Genomic DNA, 18,372 nt, shown 5'->3' with positions numbered 1-18,372 from the left:
ATTGAGCCAAAAACCACTCAAAAAAAATGAGCAAAAACAAAGAAAGAACAGCCACAAAAAAATCATCAGAGGAAGCAGGCTCCTCAGTAAAGCCTGAAGATTTATTTGCAACAGGAACATCATCGGACTCAAACGATGAAATAAACGATGGATTGGTGATGGATGAATCTATTCGGAAAGAAGAGGAACATGAAAATAATGAAACCACAAAAAACTCTGAACCCGATTGGTCCGTTCAATTGAGAAAAGAGGAACAAAAATTGAAGCAACTCATTGCTGATTCGAATTGTGAAATGGACGAGAGTAAAACTCTCACTGTTTTGCAGATTCAGGAATTATACAGCATTGCAAAGAAGGAACACCAGCAAGCACAAACAAATCAAGACTCTGATGAGGGAGAACAGTTTGAAAAGGAATTCGTTGAGAAGGGTACAATTATGGATAAAATTGCAGCTCTTTCATTGCTGGTCCAACAAAAACCAATTTACAGATTGCATTACATTGACGAATTAGTGAAGATTTGTCACCATCCAAAAAATCACAGAGCTGCAGAGTTGGCCGTAAAGACATGTACAGACTTGTTCCAAAACTTACTTCTCACTACGAGACCTTTGTTGAACTTTAAAGAACGAGAGGAGAATGGCTCCTCAATTTCATCCATTTCCATGTCATCTATTTATCAAGCAACACATCATTTTGAACGTTTAAACAACAAGAAAAAGAAGAAGGAAAACATGCAACAGGTAGGACTTGTGTTGGCCTCATGGTATTTTGAAGAACTTTTGAAGAAGAAATATCAAAGTTTTATCAACGATGTTTTAGCTGAGAACATCAAAGAGAAAGCAAACTCACTTGATGTTGTGGTCATTAGAACAATGAGAAATATTCGCGACTTGATAAAACGAAGCCCTGAACGAAGAGACACCTTACTCACTCTTCTAATCACGAAATTTGCAGATCCTAAAAATTCCATCAATGCAAGAGCTCTCTACTACTTGACTGCTCTTGTGAACTCACGAGTGGAGAACAATCCTCATTACGTCCCAAGTCTAGACAAGATGTATTTATGCAAAGGTGTTTGCGAATTTTTACTCAATGCCAAGATGGATCCATCCAAGAGAGCATTTGCTGCCTCATTTCTCACGAACATGACCTATACTCCAGATCACGACAATCACATTGCAGAATTTGTTTTGAAGAGTTGTGTGGATGTTTTGAAGAAGGAATATGGAGATCTTATTTCTACTCAGAAAAAGAAGAAGAAAGAAGAAAAGAAACACACTCAATTGACAAACTCCTCATTCCTTGGCTCATTGCTCTCTGGCATGTTTAAGAGTTTAAAACATTGTAGAACAGCATTCATAGCGGACGCAGAAACTTTGGATTTACTGTTCAAGATTGCTAGAATTACTCCTCTCGTGACATCTGTGAACGCATGCAAGCTTATTTATGCCATTGCATTCATTTCCAATGACGAGAAAGTGCTAACTCGATTCTACACCTTACTCTACGACAAGCTACTTGACGAGGGACACACAGGTTCGAAAGTGCAAACTTTACTTCTTGTGGTTTATGAAACAGTTCGTGAGGATATTAATATTAAGCGAGTTGGTGCATTTTGTAAGAGATTATTACAAAGTTGTTTCACATGCTACAACCCTGGATACACAGCAGCTGTGCTTATGGTCATTGACCAAATTCTAAAGGTCAAGCCTGGTATTTATCTCAGCATGCTTCAACAAAAGAACTTTTTAACTAAAGATTCCAATGCAAAGTCAAGAAATGAGTCTGCCGAAGAAGATGATGAGGAAGAAGCATTCCAAGACATTGACGATGAAGATACAATGAAGCAAGAAGAGGAAAAACCTAAAGAAACAATCGTTCTTTCCAAAGATAATTCTGTGAAAATTGTTGACAATGAAATTGTGATTGAAGGGTTCACAAATAACAACAAGAAATCTACAACCACTTCATCCACAACTTCTTCGAAAGATAAGCAAGACGAAAAGAAAAAGACTATACCATCACAGAAAGCTAGAGGCACTAATCCTTTCACCGAATTTTCAGAATACGATCCAACCACACCAAAACCTGAAGCAGCTAATGCTCTCTCTTCAGGATTGTGGGAACTAGATCTTATCAAGCATCATTTCCATCCTAGCGTGTGTGAATTTGTGGACAGTTTAGTTTCTCGTTCTGGCCAACCTTTGTACAAAGGCAATCCGATTATTGATTTTTCAACAACAGCATTCATTGACAAGTTAATGTTCAAGCCATTCTCAAAGAAAGCCATGAAAGAAAAGGGTTCTGGCCTCTTCTCGAAATCTAAATCAGCATTGGCAGCTGAAAAATTGATCCGAGGTACCTCTACCATCAATTCTAAGGAATTCGCAGAGTTGCCAGAGGAGTTAGTTAAGAGTGACGAGCGATTCTTCCACAAATTTATGGTTGAAAAATTCAAACGAAAAGACGAAGTTGAAAAAGAAAGAGAATCACGAGAGGAAAGAAGAAAAGAAGCCAAAGCAAGAGAAGAAGAATTTCTTAATGCGATGGATGAAGATTTCGGCTCAGACAACGACCCATTCGATGAATTGGATGACGATGCAGTGATGGACCTTTTGGAACAAGCTGAAGAAAACGCAGAAGAAGACGAAATCGTTCCAGCAGGATCAAAGGGTGACAGTGGTTATGGTTTTGATGTCACAAGCGTCTCGGAAAAACCATCTCAAGATGAAGTTGCAGAGTTATTAGAAGAGGATGAGGATGAATTATTAGAACAAGAAAAACAAGAGCTTAAAGAAGAGAAAAACCCTTCCTCAAAGAAACGAAAACAAAAACCAGTTGCAACCAAGTCAGGACATCATCAACCACAAAGTAAGAAAGTCAAGCGAAAGAAATAAAACCACCTACGGAGTGCTAAATTCTAACTAGGAGTTCATGTTCAAAATAATGAAGCACAACTATCTCACATGATCATTCCTTTGTTCACCGTTGAAGCCAAATGAACAATTACAGCAATTTCTTTCAAAAACCATCACTAAAACACAGTCCTGAGGACGCAAGGTTTATTAATAACCTTGTTTGTTTTGGAGGTTTTGTTTTTATTAACGGTTTTAAGTTGCTCAGCACTAAAATAAAAGAGCAAAAGCCACAATTTATTACAAATTCAACAAGTCAATATAATCATCAACAGTCAGTTCCTGACGAACCATTCATTCATTCTTTGAATCAAAAGTGTTGTTTTGGAGGTGGATAAGGAATTGTCAAGGCGTTCACTTTTCCATGATCAGTTTGGACGAAAAGAATGAATCAAGTTATTCAAATTGATAGAGTTTCAATTCAATGAGTCCTTCAATACTGATAGAGTTTCAACTCTTGTTGAGGTTATCAAAAAAAAACTCAACAACAACCTTAACCTCAAACAATGAAGAGAAGTAGAGAGGATGAACCTACTCATCCTCCTACTAATCCATCTCTTGCACACGGCATCATTCCATTCTGGGATGAGTACTCATAACAAGTATCGGATAAACTTTGGGCATGTTCAAGAGATTCCTTTCATGAGTTTAATCAATACAACAACAAGGGATGCACTGACGGATGGTTCAACTTTTCTCAATTCACTGTGATTGAATCCCAGCCAGTGTTTGATGTTCCACTCAATGTTCATCACTCTATAACAGAGAATGTGGCTTTTGATAACTCTAAAAAGCCACCTCAGCTCAAGAAAGCAAAAAAGAATCAAAAGGTGGCCCAAAAATTTCAAGCAGACAAATCCTTGAAAATTCGTCTCTACCCCAATGAACAAGAAAGGACAACATTGAATCAGTGGATGGGAACTGCTCGTTGGATCTACAACAAGTGTTTAGAATTCACCAACAAATCCAAAGGTGTCAAGAAAAATAAGAAGAATTTCAGAACGTTTGTGGTGAACAACGATAATTATCAGACAGAAAATCAGTGGGTTGTAAATACTCCTTATGACGTAAGAGATGCTGCCGCTATTGAATTGTTGACTGCGTTCAACACTAATTTTGAAAAGAAGAAGGCTGGAACGATTGACAAGTTCATGATCCATTTCAGGCGAAAAAAAGATAGAAAAGATCATTTCATTCTCCATTGCAAGCACTGGAAATCAAAGAAAGGACAATATTCATTTATTAGGAACATCAAGAGCGCCGAACCTTTGCCTGAGGAGCTTCAGTACGATTCCATCATTATTAAGAACAAGTTGAACCATTATTATTTATGTATTCCACAAGTACTGGATATTAGGGGTGAGAATCAAGCCCCTCAACATTCAGGACAAGTTGTAGCATTGGATCCAGGAGTAAGAACATTTCAGACCACCTTTGATTTGAATGGTTATTCAACCAAATGGGGCTCAGGAGGTGCCTAAAGAATTGGTAGATTGTGTTGCGCGTATGACAAGTTACAATCGAAGTGATCTCAACCAGAAGTCAGACATTGCAAAAGATACAAGTACAAGAGAGCAGGAAGAAGAATTCAACAAAAGATTAGAAATATCGTGGATGATTTACACAAGAAACTGTGTTTGTGGTTGTGTCGAAACTACCAAGTGATCTTACTTCCTTCGTTTGAGACTCAGAAAATGGTAAAGAAACTCCATAGGAGAATTAATAGCAAGACAGCAAGAAAAATGTTGACTTGGTCACATTACAGATTCAAGCAAAGATTGCTTCACAAAGCTAGAGAGCATCCGTGGACACACATTTATATTGTCAACGAAGCGTACACATCCAAAACTTGCTCATGTTGTGGACATGTTTATACGGTTGGATCATCTGAAGTGTTTCGTTGTCCATCATGTGGCTCAATTTTTGACAGAGATATCAATGGAGCCAGAAATATTCTTCTTCGATTCCTTACTACTCATAGAATTAGTTTTTGAGCACCTTGTGTGTTGGGTCTTCCCCACCTTGTGTGCGTTGGGTCCTTTCCCCTGGCTTTCACTCTTTGAGTGTTTGCTTGCAAGATCAGCACTTTGTTCGATTTGTTTGTTTTGTTCAAATTGTTGATTTAAATAAAGGCGTAAAATCGAACAAAACAAAATGAGTCAACCACCTCGTCCTAGCAATATCAGCCACACACTTCCTCCCGAGATTATTTGCGAGGTGATGGTGTATGCTCTGGATCCTCATGCTCTCATCAGCAGTATCAGCAGAATGCGGCATGTCAGTCGTTCTTGGTTCGGAGTAACAGAGAGTCGAGTGTTTTGGCAACTTGTGGTCGAGGCTTGCCGACCTCCCCGACCTAATAAACGAGATTGCTCTTCCAATGAATGTAAGATCATCACCACGGTGAAGGAGGATGATGCGTTGGGTGAGGTTGAACAAGAGAATGTTCTTGAACAAGATGAAATGGAAGAGGCTCTTGATGATGATGATGCCATACTTGTAGATATTTACAACGAAGAAGAGGATATCCTTGATGAGAATGATGATAATCGTTGGGAAGATTTAGAGGAAGCTCTTCCTGGTACCAGTTCACTGTTGGAAACATTATCCGAGAGTTATTCCAATCCAACTGATTCCGAAGAAGATTGCAATTCCTACAACAGTTTTCATGGACACTTTTTCAAGACTCATGAATTCATCGATACATTGTTACATCAAACTCAATTCAACAAGTTTTACTTTTTGAACGATCAGCACCAACAGCATCCACAACAAATGGATGGATTTTTAGGATTCCGAATGTTCCTTGATGACAAATCTTATATGGATCCAACACCTCATGATGATGATCCTTCCTTGTTCTTGCCCAAAGCAGATCCAGCCAACAACCATCACGAAACTGTGTGCTCTCTGTTTCATGAAAAAGTGGTGTCTTGGATTGATGCATTTGGCATGCATGACCATGGAGAGAATGTATTGTTGAAGGCCTTGTTGGAAATTTCACTGGGACATGAAACCATTGAGTATTTGGGAATGAGGAATATGGGAACTTGTGTTCAGGCGTTTTTTCACAAACTCTTCGAACCTGCCATGTTGTTGGTAAGAGAATGGTTTCAAATCTCTCCTAACAACAGCAAGCCAAAAGAAATTAATCCTTTCACGGCCATTCGTGACACACCGCACACAAGTACACAAGAGCTCTTTTTCAACAAGAATTTACTTCAATTTTTAAAAGATAATAATTCGCATCAGAAAGAACAATCCATATTTAAGCAAGACATTGGAGGTGCATGGAATGATCACGATTCTTTTTATCATGTCATTCCAAGGCAATATCTGTTATTCATGATTGAACATTTTACGAATATGAATGTTGTGGTAAATCGAGAAGGTGACACACAAGATGTTGTGACATTTGTCATGGAACAATTATATCAGTGTGGACTTCATGTTGAGAATGTGATTTTTCATGACTTGTCTCTTCATTTGAGAAATTTCGAGAGAACAGAAGCACTTCGACGAATTATTCCTCCAATGTCAAGTGGTTTTTACTTGCAACATTTGGCAGTTTGGACTCAAAATCTTTCATTGCTTCATTGGTGCCTGACTGTGAACAATAAGGATTGTCATGCAAAAATTGTGGACGTATTGACACCAAAAGCGTCATTTTCTGACATGATTCCAAGGTCTTTGACATTCCAGTCTTACCTTAGAACATGTTTACAGGATTCGTGTGGACTCACAATTCTTCATTACGCTGTTGCAATGAGAAGTTTAGAATTTGTTAGAGTATTATTGAACCATTATTTCTGCCATCCATTCATCATGTCTAATTTCAAAGAATCACCCCTTTCTTTGGCTTACAAAATCAGTACTCATCACGTTGGAAAAACCAAAAACAATGTTGAGCAAGCAATGTTAGATCTTTTCACACAACGTTATCAATTACCTGAAACTTGCTTAACAGAGACTGAAACAAATGTTACTTCATGTCCTAAACTCAACGACGATGAAAAGTTAATCACACAACGACAGGAAGTTGATTCATGGTACAATATCAGTACAGGAGAATGGCAAGAACGTGAAGACGATTTAGAACTCAATGTCAACAAAGTCGTAGAAAAACACGGTGAACTAAAGTCCACAGAATTTAGTAGTAGTGACGACGAGGAGAATTGCTATTACGAATCCGATGAATTTGAGTATGAAGAATGTATTTCATTGGACTGGATGAAAAAACAAATCAAAAATTTCTCTTCACAAACATTTCAAAAAGATACCTGCAGTGGTGATCACAACGTAGAACTCGATCACAACGAGTCTGAACAATGTCATTCAGATGAAAATGAAGCATCATTGACTGGACATGACCCAAATTCCTTGAAAAGAAAACGACATGATCCTGTGTATCGAGAATTTGGTCCAATGGAAGATTTCACCGAATATTTTGAAGAATTGATATCAAATTTTGAGCAAGTTGAAAAAGAAGAAGAATCTTCTGATTTTTATCCAACTTGTCGTGTTAAAATTTTAGAACGAACATTTGACAGCAACAAAAAACAGAAACTTTCTGATCCGAACGTGTTGATCAACAGAGGAAACTACTGTATCATTCCAAAAAGACCGTTCAATAGATGTGTCAATGAAATTGGACAGTATTATAGAGCTGAATTATTATTCATGCCACATGCTAAAATGATGCTTCAACAACATACTGAATCTGTAACTAGGAGAGTGTTTGAACTTGCTTCACACATTTCTCTGTTTATGGGTTATGATCATGTCACGACAGAATTTGTGTTGGCAGCCAATATGATTTTATCTCAACACTCTGTTCCATCACAACGAATGGGGCATGTAGTTGAGATGCATTTGAAAGAAGTGAGTGAAGGAAACCATGTCAGCAAGCACCTCCATGACATGATTGCAAGTTATGACATGGATCTGTTGACATTGATAACAATGGAAGATGATGTTGAGGGCACGATTCCCGATGATGACTACGATAGTTCAATATCGACATGTTCCGACGATAGCTGTACCTCCATTACTGCACTTTGTTTTGCGTTAGATAGAGCAGAAGGCTTTAACGACAGTTACTCTGTGTATGCAGACAATCCCACGAAGCAAAAGCAATACGCACCATTTATTAAGAAGTTTACAGGAAGTGATGGTTATGAAAGAAGTGCGCAAGTTGAGGTTCATAGAAACTCGTTGAGCCTGTATGTGCACACCAATGAGAGAGACTTGGCTGTACTGTGGGCTGATGGTCATTTGGATGACTGTATCGAACACCAAAGAAACAATCCTGGTTTGTCTTTGAAATAACAAGGTTTTCTTTAATGGTAGTTGACAGATTTTCATCAAAGAACAAACACTAGTTGATTCATCAATTCAGTAATCGTTCACATTTCTCTCTCAAAGCTTCAGAATTATAGAGTTGTGAAATATTGTACAGGTTGACGAGAAATTCCTTATTGCACTGTTGGCTCTTTTCGTTGAGCTGTTGAACGATTTGTTGTTCAGCAAACTTCTTCAAGCCGTAAAGTAAAAATAAATCTGATGCTATTAAGCACTCAATAAATGTTTCAGGAATCAATGGATGGCTTGATAATTTCGTTTGAATTTCTGAAACGTTTCGCTTTTGTGTATCATTGTTTGCAGAATGTGGATTATTCAAGTCTGAAGCGAGTGACTTGAGAACGTTTTGGCCACAATAAATAAATCTCAACACTAAAAAGAGTGTTGAATAGGAAAAGTTTGGAATTTCGATCGTTTTCAAAGAGCAATCAATCACACTATCCATGGTTGATAATTCTGCTACATCCATGCCTTCCACAATGGGCAAGCATTTGGGCATACATTCGTATTTGAATACTTTCCTCAAATATTCACTTCTTGCTGCTAAAATACACCGATGAGTGAAAATTCCTCCTCGTTCTTGTGTTGGTGTGAGCACTTGGTTCACAAACTTTTTGGTATAATCATTGTCACTGTTGCAAATTTCCAAATCAATAGCTCCCAATGCATTGCCCTCGGTTTGAATAATCACATCAGCTTCATTCTCTTTGTGATATAATTCTTCTGAGATGGACGTGAAAAGTGCAGTCATGTCTTGTTCGAGTCCACCTGTTTGAATCGCATGTCTTCGAATCTTGTCTCTTTTCGAAAACAATACTTCTTCTTCTTCCCTACTACGATTCCTTTTGTTGATGAGCTCCCATTCATCTTTCACTAATTGCTCGTCAAAGTCGTCGAATAGACTTTCTTCCTCTTGATTTCTTTCTGAAGAACGATTGGAATTGGAATGGCCCATGTTGATCGAGTTTAAAATAGCTTCCTTTGTGGATTCATTCTTTAGAGAATCGATCAAGCTTAATAAACCTTGTTCCTTCAACATGTTGTCTACAGAAAATACTCGAATTGGATCGTCTTCATCCTTCGTTTGATGTTTTGTGTGAATTTGTTGTTCATCAAATTCTTTTCGTAAAATTTCAATGTCTTTGGAAGTGATTAGTAAGGAATCTGTGTACACAATTTGCAGGAATTTCAGTAAGGCAAATCTTGAAATGTTTTGATCTTTCTTTAGAATGTAAAATCCAAGCGCACGATTACTTTTTTGATCATCAGAATGTTGATTCTCAAAATTCCATTTCACAAAAAACTTTTCAAGGAAATCTTGTGTTCGTGCTTGAAGTATGATACCATGTAAATGAATATCAAAATCATTCATATGAATAAAGTATTGTGGATTGGTATTCGTTCGTACAAATTCATCAAATGCTTCCTGAGTCCACTTCTCTAGAGGTAGGTCAATGCTCGTTCCCAAAAACAAGTCACAACTCTGCAATCCAAAGGTATCCACCTCTTCGTTTGAAAATTCATCTTTTTCATTGGCTTCATCAAACAAGGCTCTATTGGCAGATTTTAACAATTCTGCAAAATCTGCAGAAAGTGACAAGCCAGACGACAAGAGTTCCATCACGTCATTCATGTGAACAATAGAACTCTCCACAGCTGAGTTGTAATTCATTTTGAGTTTGTAAAACTTTTTGTTTTCCTTCTCGGATGTCTGTTCTGCAAGGATATTCTCATCAGCTGAAATGGCACATAATTGTTGAATCACTCTCCAAATAGAATACAAAATTCCAGTCGACAACATGACCTTTCTTGCTTTTGTATGTTCAGCCATCTTGTACAAGATGAAAGAAAAATCACTCAAAATCTCTTCATAGAGTTTCCACATCGTTTCATTCGTTTCATTCTTGGCTCCCTTAAACATGTACGTGGAGAGTTGATTAAATAACAAACACAAGGTTTTCAATCCTCCGCACAAATACATTTCATTCTTGTTGGGTTTCATGAAGATTCGGTTGGAAATACGATGAAGTAAATCTCGTAACTGATCCATGATTGGGAATTGATCTGATGATAAGAGATCTACTCTATGCAAAGTACTGAGATCATCTTTCAATAGACTCATAATATGGCACTTGTATTCCATGTCAGTGAGAGGACTACTTTCTGGAACGTTGAGAGGATAGGGTTTAAATTCTTTTTTACCCCGATTCGGTTTTTGAGAGGATGATGAATGAGCAGCGAGATGCTTCTTATTGGATGAATGGTTTCTTTGTTTTTGTTGTGGCAGTCGTTTGGTTGATGATGAGGAGGATGAGGCTGATGATTGAGCTTCGGCTCTTCGTTCCTCTCCTTTTACGACCTGCATAATTTTCTGCAAGAGTTCTTTCTTCATATTGCGACGTGTTGTTGGTCAGGAGAAGAGATTTGAAATTTTTGTTGTCAGGAGCTTTCACGTTGTTTTTGCACAAGCATTCATTCGATCAAGTTCAAGCTTGAAAACGAAGAAGATTGGTGTTAAATTTCTTCTCATCAAATAAAATTTGTGATTTTACAAAAATGACATCATCATCCTCGGAAAGTACCAATCAACCAGTGACAGCCCTGACGTATCGTGGAACTACTCTTGAATATGTGCAAGATTGTTTCCGATATTACAAAACGTTGGCAGAACGAAAATTCAACAATACTAAACACTTTGTGGTTACCTATCCGACCGTTTCCATATCATTTTCAATTCTCTTCCTAAGTCTGGGTTCTCTGTACTTCCGAACACAACGGCAGATGAAATTGGCTCATAAAAAACTTGTGGATAATTTGGAGAATGTAAAGAAACAACGTGTGTATGATTTGGTGAAGGAGGCTAATGAAATTAAACGATTGGGAAAATAATTTTGTAATTTGGATTTTATCAGAACACGCACATTCAAAATTTTTCGATAATTCCAAAACCTTTCATTATCGTATGTCTCTAATATAACAACATTCAATTAGATTGGATATTTCATACCTTTGATTCCGCAGCGGTCTAAGTTAATTTTGCAATTTTCAGTATTTGAATAAATCACTGCACGTGATCCAAAAGAAAACGATGTTTAAAATTATTGAATTCTCTTGATATGGAAAACAGTTCAGTGCATGCGAGTCTCTTGCAATAAAACACTAGAGACACATGCTTGGGAGAGTCGTCTGAGTTAGTACTTTTGTGGTTGAATTGAGTGTAAGCTATGAGCTCCAAATTGGATGCAATTCGATAGAGTCTTTGAGCTTTAGAAATTCCTACATCTTGCATTGATTGTACCGCTTTAAAGTTTTCCTCGTCCTGATTTCTGAGACAATTTAGGGCGTAGCATCTGGCACATGCTACTAAAAGAAAGGCCAAATCTATAGGATGTAGTATGGAATTTTGGAGTGTATTGCTCTTTTTCTTGTTGTTGATGAGGGTGGATGTTGGTGAGGTTGATATTTTGTCGTCCAATAATTGTTTGTAATCAATTCCGTACCATTCTAACAACGATTTGTACACAAAATTTTCAATGAATTGTAGGTTATGATCGAGTAGTGTACTATTATTTGGACAATGACTTAAGAAATGCAAATAGTAGTTCCAATATTTAAATAGGGAGTAATAAGGGCTTTGTGGTAGATTGGAACTCTGTTTTGGACTAACAACATTTGTAGTATTTGGAACTGAAATGTCTTCATGAATATAAAGTTCAATACATTGTTTCATATGAGAGTTCATCTTTTCAAAAATTTCTTCGTCGAGATTCCATTTGGCTACTTGATTTGAGCATCCATGAATCGCAGCCAATAATTGTGAGTAATTGAAATGTGCTTCTGCATTGAAGGGAAATATCTCTTCACAACAGGTCACAAGAACTTTCTCAGCATGTGAAAATTCGTACAAGTGAAAAAGAATCCATGAGTAGAGCACTAGAGGTTGAATTCGAATATGTTGAGGTGTTTCTGTTAGAGACTTGGAGATATGTATTAAAAATTTGTTTGGATTCTCCTCGTTTTCGATCATATTTGTACCATTTAACATTATATTGATGCAGTTATCGCATAGCAGTAAAGCTGTGTCATATTCTTGCAACAAAAATCGACACAAACTTTCTAAATAAATTAAAACGTAATCAGGTTTTGTTTTCAGTCTCACCTTGATATGTTGAATTTGTTCAAGCACAGTTTCATAATTGCCTTTCAACAAATTGATGTACACAGAAATCACATATCCCATCGATGTTTCTTGTATTTGCGTAAATGTAAAGTGTTGTATTTTAGAAATTAATCCTTCAGCAGATGCTTGTGTTTCATTCTCAGAAATTTCTGGAATATTCAAGTGAAATAATGAGAATTGGAAATCATTTGGCTGAGTTTTAACCTGCGCCAAATCTAAAGGTAAAGGTAAATAAATTCCGAAATGATCAAAAAGTCGAACAAATGGGCCTGTTCCATCAGAAACGTCTTCGTTGGCATTATTATCATTTTCATTCGGAATAACTTGTTTGGAATCTTGTTTGAATAATTGTTTTGCATGCTGCAGTAACAACAATTTTTCGTCTCGGGAACTATTCCTAACAACTTGATGTTGGTCTTGAATATGAATTGAATTAAATCTCAGGACATCCATTGATTTTTCAACAATGGTTGAAGAATTCCGATCGCTACTCAAATGTCGTATGAGATGTTCAAGTCTTCTTTGTGTTGTGGATTGTTGATACCCAAAATTCTTCATTTTTTTCTTGTTGAAGGGAATACACTCTAAAATTACCATAATCTGGTTGAAATGATCAATATTTACTCCTTACTACCAGCATGTTTGACAAGAACTTGTAACACCTTTTGAGAGACGCTTGTTGGACAACAAAACATAATGTAATCATTGGCAGTTCGATGACCATTGAAAAAAACACTCTCACCATTCTTCCTTAACAAACACCCACCGGCTTCTTCCAAAATTACAGAAGGAGCAGCACTGTCCCAATAACTGCTCTTACAACTTGTGTTGAAATATAAATCTCCATTGCCTGCAACAAGGTGACAGACTTTTCTTCCAAAACTTCCACATGGAACTCTATTTTGAACACCTAGCTCATTGAGGATATTTTCAGTCATTTGATCATAATTAGATCTAGAAATCAAACATTTGGCAGTTGATAAATCTTGAGGATTAAATTGATTGCATTGTACCTTAGATAAACTTTGCTTATTTCTTATCACAAATGTACCATGTCCTTTGATAGCATAAAACATTTCATCTTGAGCTGCACAGTAAATACATCCCATGACAGGTCTTCCATCTTTACAGAGTCCAATCATGACAGCCCATTCTCCATTGTTGGAAATAAAATCTCTAGTGCCATCAATGGGGTCCACATAAAAGACAAGACCTTCGGAGAGATCCTTATTTTCATTGTCCTTGTTTTTAGTACTCACACCTTCTTCTCCAATAATTCTGATATTATTGTCGGATTGAATGAAATGATTTTCAAGCTGGCCAATGAGAAAGGCATTGACTTTCTTGTCAACCATGGTTACTGCGTGTCAAAGTTGTGACCATCATCCAGTTGATTGAAAAATTGACATATTGAATCATATTATCAATTATGTATTACATATTAATCAAATAAAAAACAAAAATTACCTGGTGTATCATCTTGTTTAATTTCAATTTCCAAACTAGGAGAATTCATTCTGTCAATACAAAAATTATTAGCCATTTCTCCAGCCTGATAGGCCATTACTAGACACTTTGAAAGTGTTTCATCATATTCCGATCCAAATGGTTTCACCAATTCGTTCACCAATCTTTCGTAATCCATCGAAAAGGTCGTGGAAAGTTGCGACATTTTTTTCTGTGTGACCTCACGAGATAATTTCTTTGAAGGATCAAAAGCAGCATCAAACAAGTGCAAACTGTCCATGTTCGATTAAATCTCTGAATAAGTAAGAGTATCTTTTTCAAAACTCACTCAATGTGTTCATGTTTATTATTCTTATAAATGTTTTTTGTTAAAAAACTCTCCACAGGCATCGTTAACTGCTCCACACCTACAAATCTGTATGAATGAAAAACAAAAGGAGACCACTTATTCTGATCATGCCTTACAGAGAAATTCATCTATATACATGCGTTAAATATTGTGCACAAACATGAACCATGTTGACTCATTGTAGAGACAACAATTTAGTGCTCTTCCTCGAAGCTTACTTGGCAATGACTGCACCACCTCCAACAACACCACCTCCAGCCACAAATCCAGTAGCAACTGGACCACCAACAAAACCTGGAGCACCAACGAAACCAGGAGCACCCAAGTATCCATCAATTGGAGGAACGAATGGAGGAACACCAACTGGGGGAACACCTACTGGAGGAACACCAACGGGAGGAAGGTATGGAGGAACACCAACTGGAGGAAGGTATGGAGCACCATAGAATGGAGCACCATATCCACCATATCCACCATAGTATGGCAATGCAGGAGGAGCATAAGCTTGATAATATTGATTAGCATATTGATTACCATAGGAACTTGGACCCACATAGTTGGAAGCATAGCTGGCATACGGGTTCGAATTCACAGAGTTCACTTGATTGTTGTAAGCCTGTGTGTTTTGAGCGTATTGGTTGTAGTTACCACCTTGGACACCATAATTTTGTCCAGCACCTCCTTGATAGCCGTAAGCAGCTGCATTATTCAAAGCATTGGTTACACCTCCAAAGCCATAGACAGGTGGTGGAGCATAAATATCGACCCCCTTGACTTCACCACCAGCCAAAACTGCTGCAATGGAACAGAGAGTCACAATGAGACCCAATATCAATCCAGAGGAAAGTTTCATTCTCTTGAATTTGCTTTGTTACTCTTGTTTTGTTTTTTTGTTGTTTGGAAGGAAGGTGAGCCCAAATGCTGGCAAGATTTATAGCGCTTGAATAGAGGGGGATTTTCTGAGAGCTAATTCCTTGATTCTTGCTGCGGGTGCACACACAGAGTTTGGTGCATTGATGTCTTTTTGTACAATGCTTGGAGATGGACATGATCTAGAAAAGATTCATTTTCAAATCATGGTGATGACTAAAAATGAACGAGTGGAATTGTTCCAAAAACGGAGTGACAGATCACAAACCATTCTCCTCAAGATATGTATTCTATCCCTTTGGAGTCAATGTGCTGATATTAGTATGGTGCACTACAATTGATTGTAATGGCAATTATTGAACCATGAAGTACTGATCTGTTTCGTTTTCAGACACCTTCATGGTTGATGACACCAACAAGTTTGAAATACTGTCCAGGTGTGTGTGGATCAGTTCTTGACGTTCGGCGATGCTTATAGAAGGACAATCACGTATCTTCTTTCGGCAACTAGAAAGTATGTTTTGGTATGTGGTTGTCTGTTCCTTTGTGATGGTGTCACGTACATGCTTTTCATAAAACTTGAACCGTTTAGGTCCAATACTTAACGCAATCAAATCCATGACTTTCATCAAGTAATAAGTGCAAGGATATGCATTTGATGAGATGATGTTGTCTATCATACGTTCAATGAATACCAGAGAGTCGTGTATGATCGTGTGAAGTAATTGAGGACTTGCCTCACTCTCAGTCCCATTCATACCAAGCACACGACTTGTTGAAACGTTCCTATTATTCGTACAATTCACTAGCAATAGTAATAGAAACTTGTGGAACATGCATTGAATTTGAAATGGATATATAGCCCAAAATCTTGTCATGAGACGTTTGAAAAAGTGGCATGGGAAATAGGTATTCAAATACTTGAGGACCAAATCACTGGAGAAGTCTGATATCAAGTCTGATGGCTTTGAGTTGGGAGTTGAAAGGGCAAATCGTTTCATAATTTCTTCGATAGTGTCTCCGATTTGCGCATTACTTAATTTTAGAAATACTTTTTGAAATAATTGAGAAAACAGCATTTCATCAAATCTACCAAGTATACCCTCTCTGTCATAAATCTTGTGATATTTGGTTGGTAGAATGCTATTTGCAGAACTAGTATGGTATCTATTGAGCTTTCCGTTCAAGTTACATGCAGTAATATGATTTTTGTAAAAAACAACCTGTATCAAAAAGGGAGCTATTAAAAGCAGTTCTAATTCACTGAGACGACGCACAGAATTGTTCATATCGTTTAAAAACTTTTTGAATAATACTGAAATATAATTTCCAAATTTCTCAGTAATAATTTTCGATAATAGAATGGTTTCCTCTGGAAGTTTGAATGTAAAACTTTGCATCTCTAAATCTGCGCTCGTTGTGATATGAATTCCACATTCTTCAAAGAGCTTAATATATTCTTTCACTGAGAATGGAGCAAAATGAAGTATAATATCCTTAACCGAAGGAGCTTGTAATATCTTGCAGGAGTACTCTATGCTGTCCTCGAGAGTTTTCAAATTTCTTTTCATGACGTCCATGTCACATGATGGCTTTATTTTCGCCTCCAGTATGATCTTGCGTTCAAAATAAGATCCAAAATTGAAAACGTGAAATCGATCAAATTCAGTGCAGTTCATTTGGTGCTCTAAGGATGACACAAAGTTTGAATAGTCTTTTCTATTTAGTCTGGCGTACAATTTTTTCACATTAACCTCTGAATTACTACCTTGTAATTCTTTGAGGCCCATCAATATTTGGTCTTCTTCCATCGAAATGTTTTCTCCCGAAGCAGAAGCCTTCAATTTGTTTTCGAGGTCTTTAAGCTCTTGTGTCGATTTTAGATTTTCTTCCCTTTGTTTTTTGATCACTAGAGCTTTTTTCATTCGTTTTTCAACCTTTGCTTTTACTCGTTTAAAGTAATGGTCATCATAAACAATATTTTCTGAATTTTGGCTTGACCGTTCTGATGATCCATTCGAAAATGTCCAATTTTCAAATACATCCATTTCAAGAATAGCAGAGGCTGGCGATAAATTTTGCAAATTTTCTTGTGTGCTCGTGGTAATATTGTTTCTATGAGGAGTAGCATGAATATTATTATTATTTGTTTGTTGATGATTTGAATTTCTGTTGGGAGTGGAAGGTTTACCGTGTGCGGGTTGATGATCGGCTACTTTCAGATGAGTTGATGCGAGCACAAGACATTTCATACTCGGAGCCTCTTCATGTGTATCAGATGCCTTTGGATCACGCTTTCGTTTAAAGCATTGCTGTACAAAAGATGCCATTGAATACGGCTCTTTCGCGCTCGAAGAAGAGTGCACCATCTTGACAATTTTTTAATGTTTGGGAGCATCAAAATATTTCCTCGAGAAAATAAACGATCATTCATCGGAACAAGTAAAATCAAATTCACAAATATTATTAGCTCTATTTGTACACAATTCGTGGCCAATACATGTTGGCGGATCATAAATATCATTGCCACTAACACTTCTGGTGGCGTAGTAATTATGACACGTTGCTCAATGATGTGTTTAATGCGCAAAGAAGCATCCGCATGAGATCTCTATTTTGCCTCCCAATAATACATTTCTTGAAACAATAATGATATTCTTTCCCTTTAGCCATAATTATTCCGATTCGTGATAAATGCCATCCTGATTTCAAAGATTATTTGACTGCTGTTAGGAATGTTGAAATACGAATTTGGTTACTATTTACCTTGGTCCGAGAAATTAGTTGTGTGTTTGGATGGGAAGTTTTTTCTGCCCCTCATTATACCAGAGACCTTGTTACACGATTATGAAATGGATACCAAACAGGATGGTTTATAATTTCGATGATTTGGATCCAAAAATCTTCGATATCCCGAATGAAAGCTAACTAATTTTCTTTCCCTACAAAACGCAAAATGAAAAAGGTGACAAATAGGAAGAAATTTCAATTCTTTAGAAATTAATTTTCGTTTGAACGTTTAAACGTTTGAACTAGTTTGAACATGTTTATGTTGTTTATTTTTGTTTAAACATGTTTATTGTTTAAAGTTTAACCAAGTTTGAACGTTTACAGGAAAGCTTAATGTCACTGGTGATTTCATCGAATAAACATGTTGTGCAGAAACTTTTCCGTAATGAAAAATACCTTTGGTCTAGTCGACCAAAATCCTTCCTTTTTGGTGACTG

General features: G+C 37.1%; 8 protein-coding genes across 8 annotated transcripts; 3 read left to right on the top strand and 5 right to left on the bottom strand.

Moving 5' to 3' along the window:
* Window positions 1-26: 26 nt before the first annotated feature.
* C9374_009525 (uncharacterized protein) lies at window positions 27-4,399 on the top strand (the record flags this gene model as incomplete). The annotated part of the gene is made up of 2 exons (XM_044699722.1): window positions 27-2,874; window positions 3,522-4,399. The coding sequence occupies 2 exons, from the start codon at window positions 27-29 to the stop codon at window positions 4,397-4,399; spliced, it is 3,726 nt and encodes a 1,241-aa protein (XP_044554842.1).
* Window positions 4,400-5,072: 673 nt separating this feature from the next.
* Window positions 5,073-8,246, top strand: C9374_009524 (uncharacterized protein; the record flags this gene model as incomplete). The annotated part of the gene is made up of 1 exon (XM_044699721.1): window positions 5,073-8,246. One exon carries the CDS (start codon window positions 5,073-5,075, stop codon window positions 8,244-8,246), a length of 3,174 nt encoding a protein of 1,057 aa, XP_044554841.1.
* Window positions 8,247-8,307: 61 nt separating this feature from the next.
* C9374_009523 (uncharacterized protein) lies at window positions 8,308-10,671 on the bottom strand (the record flags this gene model as incomplete). Its single annotated transcript, XM_044699720.1, has 1 exon — window positions 8,308-10,671. One exon carries the CDS (start codon window positions 10,669-10,671, stop codon window positions 8,308-8,310), a length of 2,364 nt encoding a protein of 787 aa, XP_044554840.1.
* Window positions 10,672-10,835: 164 nt separating this feature from the next.
* Window positions 10,836-11,168, top strand: C9374_009522 (uncharacterized protein; the record flags this gene model as incomplete). The annotated part of the gene is made up of 1 exon (XM_044699719.1): window positions 10,836-11,168. The coding sequence occupies one exon, from the start codon at window positions 10,836-10,838 to the stop codon at window positions 11,166-11,168; it is 333 nt and encodes a 110-aa protein (XP_044554839.1).
* Window positions 11,169-11,340: 172 nt separating this feature from the next.
* Window positions 11,341-13,017, bottom strand: C9374_009521 (uncharacterized protein; the record flags this gene model as incomplete). The annotated part of the gene is made up of 1 exon (XM_044699718.1): window positions 11,341-13,017. One exon carries the CDS (start codon window positions 13,015-13,017, stop codon window positions 11,341-11,343), a length of 1,677 nt encoding a protein of 558 aa, XP_044554838.1.
* A 62-nt stretch (window positions 13,018-13,079) lies between these two features.
* C9374_009520 (uncharacterized protein) lies at window positions 13,080-14,131 on the bottom strand (the record flags this gene model as incomplete). Its single annotated transcript, XM_044699717.1, has 2 exons — window positions 13,080-13,819; window positions 13,927-14,131. The coding sequence occupies 2 exons, from the start codon at window positions 14,129-14,131 to the stop codon at window positions 13,080-13,082; spliced, it is 945 nt and encodes a 314-aa protein (XP_044554837.1).
* Window positions 14,132-14,489: 358 nt separating this feature from the next.
* C9374_009519 (uncharacterized protein) lies at window positions 14,490-15,128 on the bottom strand (the record flags this gene model as incomplete). The annotated part of the gene is made up of 1 exon (XM_044699715.1): window positions 14,490-15,128. One exon carries the CDS (start codon window positions 15,126-15,128, stop codon window positions 14,490-14,492), a length of 639 nt encoding a protein of 212 aa, XP_044554836.1.
* A 370-nt stretch (window positions 15,129-15,498) lies between these two features.
* Window positions 15,499-17,514, bottom strand: C9374_009518 (uncharacterized protein; the record flags this gene model as incomplete). The annotated part of the gene is made up of 1 exon (XM_044699714.1): window positions 15,499-17,514. The coding sequence occupies one exon, from the start codon at window positions 17,512-17,514 to the stop codon at window positions 15,499-15,501; it is 2,016 nt and encodes a 671-aa protein (XP_044554835.1).
* Window positions 17,515-18,372: the final 858 nt, after the last annotated feature.

This window comes from Naegleria lovaniensis (genome assembly GCF_003324165.1).
Source record: "Naegleria lovaniensis strain ATCC 30569 chromosome Unknown tig003, whole genome shotgun sequence".
NCBI lineage: Eukaryota > Heterolobosea > Eutetramitea > Acrasida > Naegleriidae > Naegleria > Naegleria lovaniensis.
Note: the sequence above shows the minus strand (reverse complement) of the source record. Positions and strands in the feature narration are given on the sequence as shown.